Below are 16,000 nucleotides of genomic sequence, written 5' to 3'. Positions count from 1 at the left end.
TTGTGCTGGTTTTAAAAAACAGATGTGTGCAACAATGTGGCAACTACAGGGAAATAAAACTCATGAACCATGCAATGAAGTTCTGGGAGAGAGTGATAGAAGCACGATTGAGGGAAGAGACCTAAATAAAAATAAATAAATAAATAAAATAATAAAAAAATGGTTTCATGGCAGGACTGTCCACAATGGATGCAATATTTGCACTTTAGGATGCTAATGGAAAAGTATAGAGAATACCAGGACCTTCACATGGTTTTTATCAACCTGGAAAAAGCAAGTGGTATAGTGCCACGGGATCTCACTTGGTGGACACTGAAGAAGAAGGAGATTCCGAACACATACATCTGTATAATTCAAAATATGTATTATAGGTGTAGGACAGAAGTTAGAAGCGCGTATGGTATAACAGAAGAGTTCACAGTGAAAGTGGGACTTCATCAGGGATGTAGTCATAGCCCATACTTTTTTGCAACTTCGATGGACGAACTTACAAAGGATATCAAAGAGTCAGCACCTTGGAATATGATGTTTGTGGACGACATGTGCTGGTGAGTGCGACCAAGGAAGCACTGCAACAAAAATAATATACCTGGCGAGGAGCATTGGAGAGCAAAGGGCTTACATTAGTAAAACCAAGATACAATATTTACATTGTCCATTCTGCAAAAAAGTAATTTTTTATAGTTGCTATTTTAAAACGTTAACAGTGAAAGAGAAGTATTATTCTAAATATGTATTGCGGGATGATTGTTCAGTATTGTGTAGTAAAGATCGAGTAAATATAATAGTATATTTTTTTTAATTCATAATAAACGTGCTGATAATCGTGATGCAAAGTAATTGTAGGACGAGTGTACTCAGCCATCGTTGTGCGTACATTATGATGGCAGTGATTAGGTTGCTAGCTGGGACGAATCTATATATTAGTAGCGGTGTCTGTGAACAAAAAAACTTCAGATCCAAATTGAAAGTGACTATGTTTGTGACTCTTAATCTCTTGAACCACCCGACATATCTTGATCAAATTTTTGACGTAGATGCAGTTCTGGCCTGCGAGTGTTTTTAGCTATTCACTTTGAGGTAGAACTTACGGGAGGGGGAGGAAGGGGAATTATTAAAAAAATAAAATAAAACTTAATAACTCTTGAACCAAACGACCAATCTCGATCAAACTTTCAACAAAGATAAGGTTCGGACCTGGGATAACATTATTTTACTTTGACGGCACAATGTAGGAGAGGGAAAGGGGGACATGTATGTAAAAAAATAAAAATAAAAGTGACTGTCTTTCTGATTTCATCACGCTTAAGCCACTGAACCGATCTTAAATCAAATTATCAAGATAGATGAGGTTCGGACCTGGGGTGGTTTTTATTATATCCCTTTGACGGTAGAACTTAGGGTAAGAGGAAGAGGGGATATAAAACTTAATAATTCTTGAACCACCCAACCGATCTCGATCAAATTTTCAATATACATGACATTCTAGCCTGGGATATTTTTTATTATGCTGTGGCCCGCAACATGGGGAGGGGAGAGGGATATATAAAAATAGTGTCCTGCGCTTGCGTAGGACGTGCGGGTTTGCTAGTTGTCATTAATAGCGATGTTAGTAGTAAAGTAAAGTGCACATCAAGGAGTCTAATAGCCGATTATTTTGAACATTTAATTGTTCTCTAATTAATTGTAACAGTGTTCTTTACAGGAATCCTTCGACTGAACTGAAAAGGTGCCGGGAAAATTCGAACAAATGAACATACATGTTTCTCTTTCGAAAAGCATATTCTTTAAAAATCAATTTCTTAAAATACCAGATTCACTGTAGTAACATAGCTCCTTCACAAAAATCACAGCCTATACTGGGAGTCAACGCGCCAACAAATAAGAGGCACTGCAATTTCCTAGGAATTGTTACTTTGCTGAATATTTCAATGCAAACTCTATCTTTGTTAGCACTCTTAAAGAAAGATGGAGTAAGGCACATCAAAAAGAATTTGAACCGGTGAAGACCAATTTTAAAGAAAGCAAAGAAATTACATCCTCTTCACGACGCCAAGTCAGTGATTTAATGACGAATGCTTCTCCAGAATGAGAGTTCCTTCGTGGCTAAGCGGTTAGCGTACCCGTCTTTGGAGTGGGAGACCCAGGTTCGATTTCCGATGGGAGCTCATATGGTTCGGACTGCACGTTAATAAATAGGTCCACGTCTCATATAGTCTCGCTGCTGAACGGGACGTTAAACTCAAAATCAACTCAAGCTTCTCCAGAATGAGTTAGTGCCAGAGCCATTTTACACAAAGAAATAAACAAGGAGCATATAGAGAACCAGCCTTAAGCAAAATTTTCTCCTTCGAACCTTGGCATTGGTTCTCCATTCCTATAAGTAAATCTTTCGAGAAAAGATATGGGTACTAACAAGGTTATAGAATTATCTAATTTAAAAGAACAAATTGTTTGGATTAAAAAAAAATCACAAAGGTTCTTTTCCTAAATAGTAAGCGAATTTTCCAAAAAGTTCTTGGTAACTGGATGTTTTTAGTGGAAGTGGATGATAAACAAAGGAAGGTACACATAATTCAAATATTACGACCTAAGAATAATACGTCAAGGTTGGAACCGTCTGTGCAAAGCAAAAGAACAAATTATGACCAGAAAGATTATAAACTTAATGGAACTAATTGTAGAGTTAGAGAATAGAAGTAAGTGGCAAATATAAATGTAAGGCCAGAAATAAGCAAACAGAGATCCTTGAGGGACGAGCAATAGTTGCAACTTGTCAACAAAAAGGGTGTTGTATATCATGCTGGAACGCCAAACAGCATACATCTTTAATGACCCGTCAGAAAATAAGAGAACTTGGCTGAGAGGTTTTAATGCATCTACCATATAGCCTGGGTTTGCACCCGTCAGATTGTTATTTGTTAGGTCACAGCAGAACTGTCTGAATGGCGTTAAATTAGATTCGAAAGAGGACTGTGGAAACCACGTATCATATTTTTTTTTTTTTTTTTTTCATAAGAAACCACATTAAGTTCTATTGCGACGGAATTGAGGGTTGCCGGATAAATGATAGGTCATCGAACAAATGGTGCACATGTGATTTCCTAATTTGATTATCAAATCACAATAAATGTATGCTCAATTTTGATCTCCAATGGCTCAATAACTTTTAGACAACCAGATATTACACTGCGTGTTGTATCCTTTCGTCCTATTTCTTTCCTATCTTATTTAAAACCTTATTTTACAAATCATGTACACTTAGCACACAAGTTCAGTATCTCTCTCTCTCTTCCATGTCCATAAATCGTTTTGTTTTTCACGTTTAATCAAATGTCCTCTTTATGGCGCTTAATACTTACCTCTAACCTCTTCCATGTCTCTCGTAACTCCTATCACATTATTTACAGTTAAAGGACGTCCTAAAATGGAAAGAAAAATCTTATGGTTACTACACCTGACCTCCTCATTTTCTGAAAATTATAAGCTGTAACCTTAGATTGTACTTTCATAACATGTCTGATGAAGGCAATAACATGTTGCCGAAACTGCAACGCAGATTAGTAATTGTAAGTGTTCCCTTTGGTCAGATGTTATTTATTATTACTATTATTATTATCTAAAAGAGACGTCTTACCTCTTTTTGTTTGGGGTCTTGCAAATACACATCAGGAGGGCCCATTCGAGATCTCTTTAGAGGTCGTTTCTCACACGAGAAGCCCATCATTTTCAAGATGTAATAACAGCTGATTGTCGCTTGCAACTGAAACAGAAGGGGAAAAAGTTACAAACTATAGCTTATTGATCGCACTTCAATTCCTTTACGAGACTCAAAAGTTCTTTCTTTCCAAGAAAACTTCTACTCTTCTCAATTTTTAATACCCATGTTTATTTTTCTTAATTTCCATTACTCAGTACTGAAATTATTCTGTGACACAAATATTCCACAAAAGCGATCTACAATTATCCCCAAAAAATGGTTCTATAAAAAGAAAAGAAAATGGTGGTCGTTTTAAATAATTTTAATACTATCACTTTCTCCTATAACTTTTAACAATCCCGGAGGAGTGCTGTGAATCAATTTTTTTGGAGACGATATAATATGGTGGGGGGGGGGGGGGCAATACTGAGAAAGTAACTTCGCATAATGCTCCATGCACCCATCCCAAATACGGTTTGGAGCCCGCGTTAATAGCAGGTCCTTTCCTTTTAACTTCACTGTTGCGTTATGGGTATAACTCTAACTCTAACTCTATGGCCTATGGAACCCGGAGGTTCATTGCCGCGTTCACAAAAGCTCTCCACTGACTTCTATCCTTAGCTAATTGCATCCAGTTTCTACTTTGTATTCCAATCTCTGCGAGATCCATCTTAATATTGTCCTCCCATCTGCGCCTAGGTCTTCCTAATGGTCGTTTTCCTATGGGTCTACCAGTCAATACTTTGAAAACGTTTCTACTTTCTTCCATTCTAGCTACATGACCTGCCCACCTAAGCCTCCTAGACTTGACGACCCTAACAATGTTGGGTAAACCGTATAAACTATGTAGTTCCTCGTTATGAAGCTTCCGCCATTCCCCATTCTCGTTCCTTTTGGGTCCGAATATTCTTCTCAGGATCCTGTTCTCAAATACTTTCAGTCTATGTTCTTCCCTCAGAGTAAGCGACCATGTTTCACAACCATACAGAACAACAGGCATGATTATCGTTTTATATATTTTAAGCTTCAAATTCCTCGACAGAATTCGCGACGACAAGAGATTTTGAACCGAATAGTAACACGAATTCCCTGCTTTTAGTCGACATTTAATTATGGGTATGAAAGACAAAAAGTTTAAACATTCTTACAATTTTCGTTTTCTGATCACTACACAGCATGATTATAGAATTTTCTCATTTCAGTATTATGAGGTTTGGCGTAAGGTATGAACACAGAAAAGTGACCGATACTTCCCAATGAGTTGCAAGTGCAAGCATATCTAGTAAGAACTAAAAGTTCGTCAATAGAGTAAGTCTTTACAGCTCAAATAAGGCTTTAGAAGTCGACTTTACGCAAATAAAACATAATATTTGTAGTAGTTGAGGCCTCTACATATTCTTGGTCTAGACACACGAAAGACTATCAAAATTACTCGATTTGCTATCCGTGAAACCACATTTGAACATAGCTGCCGAGTAAGCATTTATAACTATGCAATTTACGTACATAATGATTATAGATGAATGATCGTGAAAACTAATCGTTGAGTTCTATGCTAAAAATAACTTCCCTAGCTGCTGCTGTTTAAAAAGGAAACTTTCCTCCTTTCATTAAAATATATAAATAATCTATTGCAGCAGAATGAATACAGAATTGTAACGAATTACACCTTTTAACGTCATGAAAGTTTTTTCATTTTTTTCGAAAACTACACAGAAAATTTACTCTTCGCATCTCATTTTGTTCAGCCCGATGTGATTTATCGTTTGATATGTGTCTTATCTTTGGGCATTGTTAAAGAAAAATTTGTGTCACAACGAAAAGCTTTATCAGTACTGTAAAGTAGCTGTGTGTTAAATGTAAAATAACCATGTAATAATTGTATAAACTCTCAGCTTAATTCGCTAAATTCAATAACTTTATTAAATTACATTTATCAACGACAAAATTATGAACATTTAAAATCCAACAAAACAAAACTTTTATTCATGATTGTATATTGCCAAACAGCTTGAATAAGCATGTATTTGTTAATTATCACTTTTAAAATTGTCAATAAACGCAACTAGTTTCCTTCTTGCTTTTCCGCCTAGCAAGCACTTGACTCATCGTTTTTTCGATTAAGCAAAACCATGGAGGACATATCGACAGGGGGGTATTCGCCACAAGGTTTTAAAAGGTACAAAATCGTCATAAAAGGCACGTCGCTCCATTAAAAAACAACCAACTCCATGTCTTGTAAGTACCATTCTGTTGGTTCATCGTCGCAAATTCAATAGAGTTCAATATCTAACCAATGAAATGAAGGTGTAGCAGAACATCATCGGAGACGTATCGTAACGAGAAAACTCGCCGCCCCTGGCAGTCCAGCAGGATTAAAATCCAATTATTAGCTAACTCTAATATATTCAAGCTCCTCCAGGGAAAACCATTCATCATCCAAATGACCAAAACGACACCAGTCTCATCGGAATGTCAGGCTAGTGTTCATCCTTTATCTTTTAGTCATAACCTATTTCTCTCTCTCTCTCTCACCTTTTCCCCAACTAATCATTCTCAAAGTATAAACATTTACACTTTATTTAAATTCAACCATAATTTCGCAGTTAAGTACCGTGTTGTACATCAGTTTCATCCCCAATTGTCACATTTATTCAATAAGTATTTTCAAAAAATATTCTGAGCTATTAACTAATGGCACAGCACCGGCACATGATGGAGATGCTGTGAGGCTTACGCACTTGGAAAGATTCCTTAAAACATAGCTCATAGTTATTAAGATTCTTGATCGTTGATTTTTCCTTCAAAGAAAAGTACAGTTCATAGAAGTGATAGATAAGTCAGGCACATTACAGATTTTTAAAAGATAAATCCTATTGAGTTGAATATAATGAAAATGCATTTTGAGTAAAGAATATAATGTAATTTATAGTTTTTGCTGAGAGAAATTTAGTGGAGTTACTTTTATCCTACCCGCCCACCCTCTCTACACATATGCATTTGCTCATTTAGAGTAACTTTTGTTTCATTGTTTTTTTATTTATTGACTTATTTGTGGGTGAGAAGAGAAGATTTTGCCAAGTTGTTACATTTAGTTTTTTTCCTAGTAGTATATACAGGGTGTCTACTAAAATCTCAAAATGAAATTTCGTGACTTTTTCGTGACCTTTTCTTTAAAAAACCATAAAATTTTGTAACATTCTCAAGAGCGATTTTGGGTGCAAATTGGGCCGAATTTTCATGGATGCGATACAAGCATGCTTTGCTTGCGATTTGGTAGCGTCTACAGTCGCCCATAGACATTTTTGGCGGTGAATTTTGACGTTTTATATAACAAAATTTTCCAGTCTGTACTTATATTTATACAGATAAATAAAAACCGTGACCCAAAAGCTAAATTTCGTGACTTTTTCTTGACTTTCATGACCATTTTCTGATTTCGTGACTTTTTCATGACTTTCGTGACCAATAGACACCCTGATATAAGAAGTGTGATTCATATTTTGGTGTTGGATATATATATATATATATATATATTTGGTCTAGGAATTAATTCGTGCGGGTGGACAAGAGATGGTGCAACGAACGGAGCGTCCCACAGTTCCGTGTATCCACACATGTGTTGCAAACCCCTGTCATCGCGTATCGTTCGTAGTATAGGGCAGTGGATTAAAGCGTCAACAACACCAGTTTGTAGTTAAGTGAACATGGCGCAATTTGTGCCTGATAAAGTGTTTTTGCGGGGTGTCCTGCTGCATTACTTTAACATGCAGAAAAGTGCGACTGAAAGTCATCGTATTTTGGTGGAAGTGTATAGTGACCATGCTCTAGCTGAGCGAACGTGTCAGAAGTGGTTTGCACGGTTTAGAAGTGGTGATTTCGGCTTGGCAGACCAAGAGCGAGCTGGACAGCCAAAAAATTTCAAGACGAAGAATTGACAGCATTGCTCGAGCTGGATTCGTGTCAAACGCAGGAACAACTTGCAGCAGCATTAGACGTTGATCAAACAACAGTCTCCAAACGCTTGAAAGCCATGGGAATGATTCAAAAGATGTCACATTGGGTTCCACATGAATTGAAAGACAGAGACGTTGAAAGACGAAAAACCATTTGCGAATTGCTGCTTCAACGACAGAGCAGAAAGGGGTTTCTGCATCGAATTATTACGGGTGATGAGAAGTGGATTCATTACGAGAACCCTAAACGAAAAAAGGCCTGGGTGAAACCAGGTGAACCAGGTCCATCACAACCAAAACGAGATATTCACTGTGCAAAGGTTATGCTGTGCATATGGTGGGATATGAAAGGTGTGGTGTACTATGAGCTGCTGCAACCGGGTGAAACTATGAATGGAGAACGTTATCGACGACAATTAATGCGTTTGAAGCAAGCTCTGGCCAGAACACGACCAGAATGGGAGAACAGACATGATAAACTTATTGTTCAACATGATAACGCTCGCCCACATGTCGCAAAACCGGTCAAAACCTATTTAGAAAATGTCGGATGGGAAGTTTTACCCCACCCGCCGTATTCACCAGACGTTGCTCCTTCGGACTACTACTTGTTCGATTGCATGAACAACGATTTGATTGGACAGCGGTTTACTTCTTCAGAAGATATCGAAACATGGGTCTCTGACTGGATCGCTTCCAAGGATGAGGACTTCTTTCGCCACGGAATCCGTACATTGCCTGACAGATGGGCGAAAGTGGTGGCTAGCGATGGACAATATTTTTCTTAAGGTATTTATGTATTTTGTGTTTGTACTACAGCTTCAATGTGTGCGTACCAACCGCACGAATTAATTCCTAGACCAAATATATATATATATATATATATATATATATATATATATATATATATATATATATATATATATAGTACTGTAAGATATTTATTTATTAGTGTGATTAGGAATAGTGATTTAGAATAATAGCTCTAATGGAAAATATTAGAGTTATTTCATCCACGTTAAGATCGTTTAGTACGTAGAACCTTCCAGATTTTCAGGCAAACTGAACGAGTCAGTTTAGTTATTTTTATCGAGAACTATGCATGAGGGAGTTAATTCAGCTATCTATCTACTTCTTTGAGCACCAGAACTCAAAGAAATGAAACTGAATCTGTTGCAAAACGTTAATGTTCGTAAAATTCAGTACAGTTTACAGAAAGACCTGGATTGCCGTGAGTTACTGCTGCTAAGAAGCCACTACTCACTGACCGCATGAAGAAACGAGTCTTATTTTTGCAAAGAAATATGCACACTGGACATCAGCACATTGGAGAAAAAATGTTTTCCGACAAAAGCGCATCCCAACTTTTCCAAATGGAAGCTTTCAAGCTTCGACGTCCACCATCTTCAGGTTGATACGACCCAAAGTATACGGTTCTGACCATTAGCCATTCTCAGTCTAATATTGTGGGGGTGTTCTTCAAATGAGAAGGGTAGAGGAGATTTACATTTCTTACTACAAAATCAAATGATTAACGCAGACCGATATATAAAATTTCTTGAGGACCATTTAGTGGATGTGTTCCACATCTACGAGTGGATTTCTTCATGCATGATAACGTTCCTTGTCACAAGGCTAAAAAGATAGAGAATTTTCTTGAGAATCAACATATCAAGATGTTAGAAGAGCCTGGAAATATTCTCAATCTAAATCCAATTGAAAACTGTTGGCATCTTATGAAGGTATTCTTGGGACGGAAGAAGCTTCAGAACATACAGACCCTCCAAAGAGAACTGAAGAAAATGTAGTGTATTCTGGACTTCTTGCAAAATCCTAGTGATACCATGTCTAAGTGCATTTAAAAGGTCAAAAGTAAGACAACTAGACTCCGTACTAATGTATGAGCTTTCTGTCTGTGCTTTTGTTATGAGGTCCGGAGTGCTTTTGCCGCGGGTGTATACAGAGCAATCACAACCAAATCAAATTTTAGTATTTTATTACAAAATTCAAGACAAATAAATAAATAAATTTAAAATAAATAAACAAATAAAACATATCCTGAAACCACTGATTAGTTTTATTTCTTCTGTTACATATCCGATGTTTTATTTCTACTTATAGGAATGGAAAAATATTCAAATGACAAGGGGGTAAAAAAGGTCGCTAGACTGGCGGAAACAAGTACTTCGATCTTCCAGTCACCAAACATATTACCAATCTATCTATAGCAGTGATGGCCAATTCATAACACTCTGTGAGCCAAACAAAGAATCATACCTGGGAGGAGGGGAGGGGCAGTTTCTTTTACCCTTCTGAGGTGAAGGTTCGCTAAATAAACAATAAGGCTTACTTTTTTGGAATCTTTTGTTCTATTCTGCGTATCCTACTTCTTAATTACTTATTGGTCGTGTATGGAAAACATTTACAACAGTAATAATAATAAAATGACTTACCTGTAATATTCTTTTAAAGGGTGTTTTTAGCCAATATTTGAATTGCTCTAGCGGGTAATTTGCCTAAGGCCAAGGGTTTAGTCATTTTCTTACCAGATCTTTACACAGTTATTGCAACTAACAGTGGTATGTTGTACAAAACAATGAAACTATATAGTAATAAGCTCTTAGCTAGTACCCATAGTATCTAGGTTCTGAACTAATCTCGTTCGAGCCTTAGAAAAAAGTGGATGTAAACAAACCCACCTGACTACCAGTGGATCGATGACCAGTGATTGGTTGTTGGTCTCACTGCACTAATATCCTACCGCATTATAATCCCTACTAAAACGATAGTTTCAAATTAAAATATCCGAATTTATCCCGTACTTTGTGATAATAAACGCAATATATATAATATTTAACAACAGATGTAGCTTTATTTCAACCTCACCCGTCCTTGGGCATATAGTATTTACTGCGCATGCGTATGCGTTCGCGCGCCGACCCCAGTTATTTGAAATTGTAGAATGCAGAGAGTTCCATGGCGAAAAAGTGTTACAATAATCCACCTTCCTCTCGTGTTATAAAACACAAAACAGAACATCAGGAACAGAGGCAATCTCGTTTATATAACGATTTAAGAAAATATGTATTTTCAACATAACAGTAGTCAGTGTCAGTGCGATAATTATATACGAACCAACAGAGCCTTACACTTTGGAAATTATGCGACGACAATAAGCTAGCAGAAGAGCTTGTTGTTCACGACTCTCACTGCCGAAGCACATGAGAGCCGCGGAGTAATACATTTCGCTTTGTTTACATCTACTTTGTTCTAAGGCTGGAAAGACTTTAGTACCGTAAGATAAATAACTGGTTGTGGATACCTCATATAAGGACGCTATAAAATAAATAACAATAATAAAATTGAACGTATTATTGTTAGTTTCAAAACTATGAAGATCAGTAGAAAAAAAAATAGCCCTCTGCTCTGAGGAAAATTATCTGCTTTAGCAATTAAAATACTGGCTAAAGAAAACGCTTGAAAGAAATATTACGCGAATCATTACATCATTATTAAGCCTGCTTCTTGTTTTAGATGTTTACTCCCAAGCCATGAACTTCTAAAGTAAGTACACGAAAGCGGCTTTGTTTCAGTAGTATAAACCTGCAGAATGCGTTTGATAAGCAAAAAGCTATACAGAACATTTTTATAGTTAAAAGTCAAGTTTCAATTCAACTTACATTATGACGGGCTGCTAAAATAAACAATATCTTACAATACTTCTGAAACTTGAATTATCAAGATTATCGTACTAGTTTATGACGTGTTACTAGCAAGTTTGGTACTAGTTAATTCGTAATAAATGAACTAGTATGCGTGACTTGTATTTCTATATGTATGACTTCAATGTTTCAAATGCTAAACTCAGGTACTTTCTTCAGGAAAAAAAAAAAAAAAAATACTGGCTTGTTACTATTTCACCAATGAGATCTTTACATATTTAATTGTATCACCGTCAGAAACTGCGAGAATAAATTACCAATAATATCAATATTTAATACGTGTCTTCCCATAAGGCGCTACACTTATTACTCCCCTTTCTTGTGAAGGGTTTAAATTTTACCCGTAAAATTTACATATTAAGGTCTGGATATTCTCAATCTCTTTATGTGTGGATCAATACATAATTGATCCTAACACAAAATGTTGCTTACATTAATTTAATTAAAAAAAAAAAAAACAAAAAAGAGAGAGAGAGAGAGAGGTGTGTGTGTGTGTGTCAAACATATAGCTAATCAATGCAAATGAATCCACTCGTTTCCGGAAGAGTATACATGGAAAATGTTGTGTTAAAGTGTTTTGTTTGCCTATATAACAACACTGAGTCTAACCTTAGCCCTATTTTACATTGCAATACTTATACCAAGAAGCAGATATAACAACAAAAGCGCGTACAGAGTCATATAAACATGCATGTAACTTAATTTTCTAATGCGTGTGTGTGTGTTTTTTTTTAATTTTTTTTAAACTGATTTTGAAAATCGTACAATAATTCAAATTCAAAAAATGGTTTTACTTCACTTTTCTTAAAACGTTTCGTTAACGAATTCTACACTCTTACTTTCGTGCAGCATACCAAAATAACTGCGTACCGATTGATTATGTGCATTCAAATTGATTTCCCTCAAAAACAATTATTCATGCGAAACGCATACACCAATCTGTGTTAGGTAGCCACTCAAAGCACGAATTGTGTCCATTTTGCGTCAGGGAGGGAACAGGGTTTTAGGGCACTGGCCCGCATTCATTCAGTTATAATAAAGGAAGTAATCAACTTGGCTGTTAACACGCCTTCACTCGCTCAGCATTAATACGTGAACTGAGTATAGAACTTCGATAAAGAAAGGAACCAACAGGGCTGCTAACCCACCTTCATCTATGTATGTGGGTCAGCATTTTGGAACCGGATATTATTAGTTTCTGCCCCAAATCACTTGGCTGTGACTCTGACTCACCTGGAGATTAAATTAGGTCAACTTCAATTCCCAGTAATCGTTTATAACAGTTCACCATATATCACAGTACGAGCCCGGAGCAGTTATGGAGGTGAGGGATACTAAACGCCATCCCCACGGAAAGCGAAGCTGGTGGGTCGAGCTGTAGCGCAGGGGTGCATCCGTAGAGAGGATGAGTGAACTTACGGTCCTATACGAAAGAAAAAAAAAGTCATGGAAAAATCAAACACCAAACTGTGCGTTTTGCGCTACAAAAATTGTATCTATTCCGCAGATTAGGGCAGGGCGAAAATGATGGGCTCGTGCGGGAGTTCGTTTAAGCGACAGTGGGTGTGCGCAAAAATGAAATTAAATTAAATCTTTTGAGTTTTACGTCCCTCGCTTATGCCGGTTAGGCTAAAAGAGACGGTGATGATGAGTAATGAATGAAGAAAGTGGGAGAACCCCGAAAAAACCAACACACACGGTGTTTGTCCACCACAAAGTTCACTTGGCGGGGGTTGGGATCGAACCCGCGACCCCTAGCACCAGAGGTGAACACTCTACCACTGAGCCACCGCTGCGCAAAAATGAGTACTCATGCAAAAATCAACAAGTTCTAAGTGGCCACAATAACCAGGAATTCGATCGTGCTTGAATCCTGTGTTTAGAAAAATTTTGATGTGGTTTTTATGGTGTTCTAATGTCTATGACATAGAAATAACGTCCATAATAGAAACAAAGGCCTTTGTTTAGCGATGGTGAGGCCAGTTTTTTCACTTAGTTTATTGCGATATTCTATTCTGATTTTATCGCTTTATGGATCCATATGTTACATTGGGTTACCAATATTTAATTCACATAGTACTGCCGAGTAAGGGTGGGTTAGAGCCCTGCAGGACACGTTGTTTCCTGTCCTCGTTACGAATAATTCATTTTTTCTTTTAGCACATAAGTCACTAAAACGTTGAAGTTCAGTAACGTAAAGCTAAATTAGTTAAAATTTTTATCACACTTTACTCAAACATCAATTGCCAGTCTCTACGAAGTCACTTTTCCTGTAAATCATCATTTTTATTTTATTTTTCTTGCCAGTTTTGGCCCCCCAACTCTAAACTGTTACCGAAACAAATAGTCTGGTGCATACATTATTGCAAGACTTCACAACAATCAACAGATATAAGACTTCTCATAGCGCTGGTAATAGTTTCCTACGAGTACCGGTAACCGTACTCTTGTAAATATAAATAGCTTTCCTGAATTGTGCTGAAAAACACCAGCAGTAAAAATTAATATATATATATATTATTCCTGTTTGATATAGTCATTCATCTTAACGGTAAATATTACCACTTTTAACTTGGATTATTGTAATATGCACCGTGAAAACTTCTGATGCACAGGGAAATTGACGCAAACTGCGTAAGCCGGTAATTGGGCGAGGTCAACTTTTTGACACTATTGTTGAAATCTGGGATTATGGTCATATTGTATGTTTTGCAGATTAGGGTAGATAGCAAAATATTGATAATCTGCATATTTAAAAAGACAGGTCGAAGATAATTCATTGGTATATGTATATTTCTGTGCGTATATCAAGTTCGATAAGCTAACAAGCAGGTCACCCTGATCTTATACACAATAAAGCTATATATTAAACTATGTAATCTCCTTAACAAATATTACACTTATTGTAATATTATGTTCACATACTTACAAAAGTTCTCTTCACAAGTGCTAAATAAACTCATCACATCCAAAACAAACTCACACCATAGTAAAATAAAGATGTTATCAATCAATTAAAAAAAAATTACATCGGCATATTATACACGAAACTTTGGTTCAGTCTTACTAATGTGACTTTCATTCTTTAAATAAATCGTTTATGCTCAAAACTCATATGACTATTCAATAACATGCAACCGTATTATGTCTTGGCATTTCGCTTGACCTTGTCATTGACGCACACAAAACAAATGTTCATGACGGTGGTAATGACAGTTTCCTTACTGCAGGAAAGCTAGACGAAGAGAAGGGCATAGGGCTTAACGCATTGATATTGAAAATTAAAGCAGAGATAAATTATTACACTAAATTTGAGAATATTATTATTATAAGAGAAAAATGCAAATTTGTAGTAGAGCCTCAGACTATTCAGAAGTCCGCCCAGATATACAATGCCCCAGCATATTTTATCGCCATACCGTTGAAATGAAAATTCATTCCCAACGGTTCTAGAGTGAATATTCTACAACCATTTTAGGTGTGTGTACGACGATTACTTTAGTAACCCACTGAAAAATATATCGGTCTGAGGCAAGGGCGCCGATCCTGGGGGGTCAAGACCCCCCCGAAGCTCATGTGGGCCGTCCCATATATTTTATAAACACGTATTTTTATGTGTATTTGTTATTGTTATGTGTATTTCTATATGTATTTTTCTTGTTATATGTATTTTTTATGAATATCCTATATTTGGCATAATTTGAATTGAATTTGTTTTAAAATCCATATATATATATGCCTTCTTAGATCCTTGTCTGCAACAACAAATATCTGAATATGCCCCCCCAAATCGGCTCGGAGCCCTTGGTCTGAGGGAGAGACAGCAGGCGTGTAGCACAGAGTCTCATTTCATTTCGTTTTGCGTCAAGGCAACACAAAATTTTCATTTCGTTTTGCGTCAAGGATGACATGAAAGGATTGCGACGGCTTACATCAACTAGGGCCCGATTTTATTGTGGGTTGAAATTTTTTGAAGGCCAGTGCCAGGTTTTCTAGACACGTTACCTCTTTCTGAGTATTTCTTCCACCAAGTATATGCTGTAGAACAGGGAACACCAAGACGTTCGCTAGCTTGTCTCACACTCATACCACCGACTGATGCCAGTTTTGTAACAGTGAATTTCCCGTCCGAAGCCATGAAATTTCCCGATTAGACGCAAAATTTCCCGCCAACTAAAATAGATACAGTTTATAACACCTAGTGATAAATAATTTCGAAAAATATCTTTTCAGAGGGCCTATAACGTGCAGTTGAACTCATTCTCGTAACGTAGAAGCCACTATTTACAATTATGCATGATAATATCACAAAGATGCTGGTACAATATTCAAGAACACTGTGAACTTTTTTTTTTTTTTTTTTAACGAACATAATGTTTTCCTTTATGGTTTGGAAGGGAATGTTGTGTTCGGCAAAGAAACACAATACAATTTTCTGGTCTTAACAAGATTTTTGTTTTGCTGCACATTACTTGTTCCTTGCTAAGAAAAGAAAAAAAGCTGTAGCAATAGACAAGGTATTTTGCTATTGCATTACATTAACTAGATGCTTAAAGATTTTGTGTGATACTGAAGCTCACTTTTACTACAAAAGAGCTCGATGTTACGGGTCTTATACCTAG

At 36.7% G+C, this 16,000-nt stretch overlaps 1 protein-coding gene across 2 annotated transcripts in view; it reads right to left on the bottom strand.

Moving 5' to 3' along the window:
* kto (mediator complex subunit kohtalo) overlaps positions 1-14,602 on the bottom strand; it is a 212,389-nt gene extending 197,787 nt beyond the window's left edge. The window contains exons 1-2 of one of the 2 annotated variants that reach the window (XM_081769676.1): positions 14,308-14,602; positions 3,638-3,763 (exon numbers count right to left, since the gene is read on the bottom strand). In XM_081769676.1, coding sequence (XP_081625802.1) covers positions 3,638-3,727 — 90 coding nt within the window. In that variant the 5' untranslated portion in view covers positions 3,728-3,763; positions 14,308-14,602. The remainder of the gene's footprint in view (positions 1-3,637; positions 3,764-14,307) is intronic. The other variant, XM_081769675.1, reaches the window with a different exon arrangement.
* Between the last annotated feature and the right edge of the window lie 1,398 nt (positions 14,603-16,000).

This window comes from Thermobia domestica, chromosome 8, assembly GCF_964235325.1.
Source record: "Thermobia domestica chromosome 8, izTheDome1.hap1.1, whole genome shotgun sequence".
In the NCBI taxonomy this organism is placed as follows: Eukaryota; Metazoa; Arthropoda; class Insecta; order Zygentoma; family Lepismatidae; genus Thermobia; species Thermobia domestica.
The sequence above is the reverse complement of the archived record's forward strand: the minus strand, read 5'-3'. Positions and strand labels throughout refer to the sequence as shown.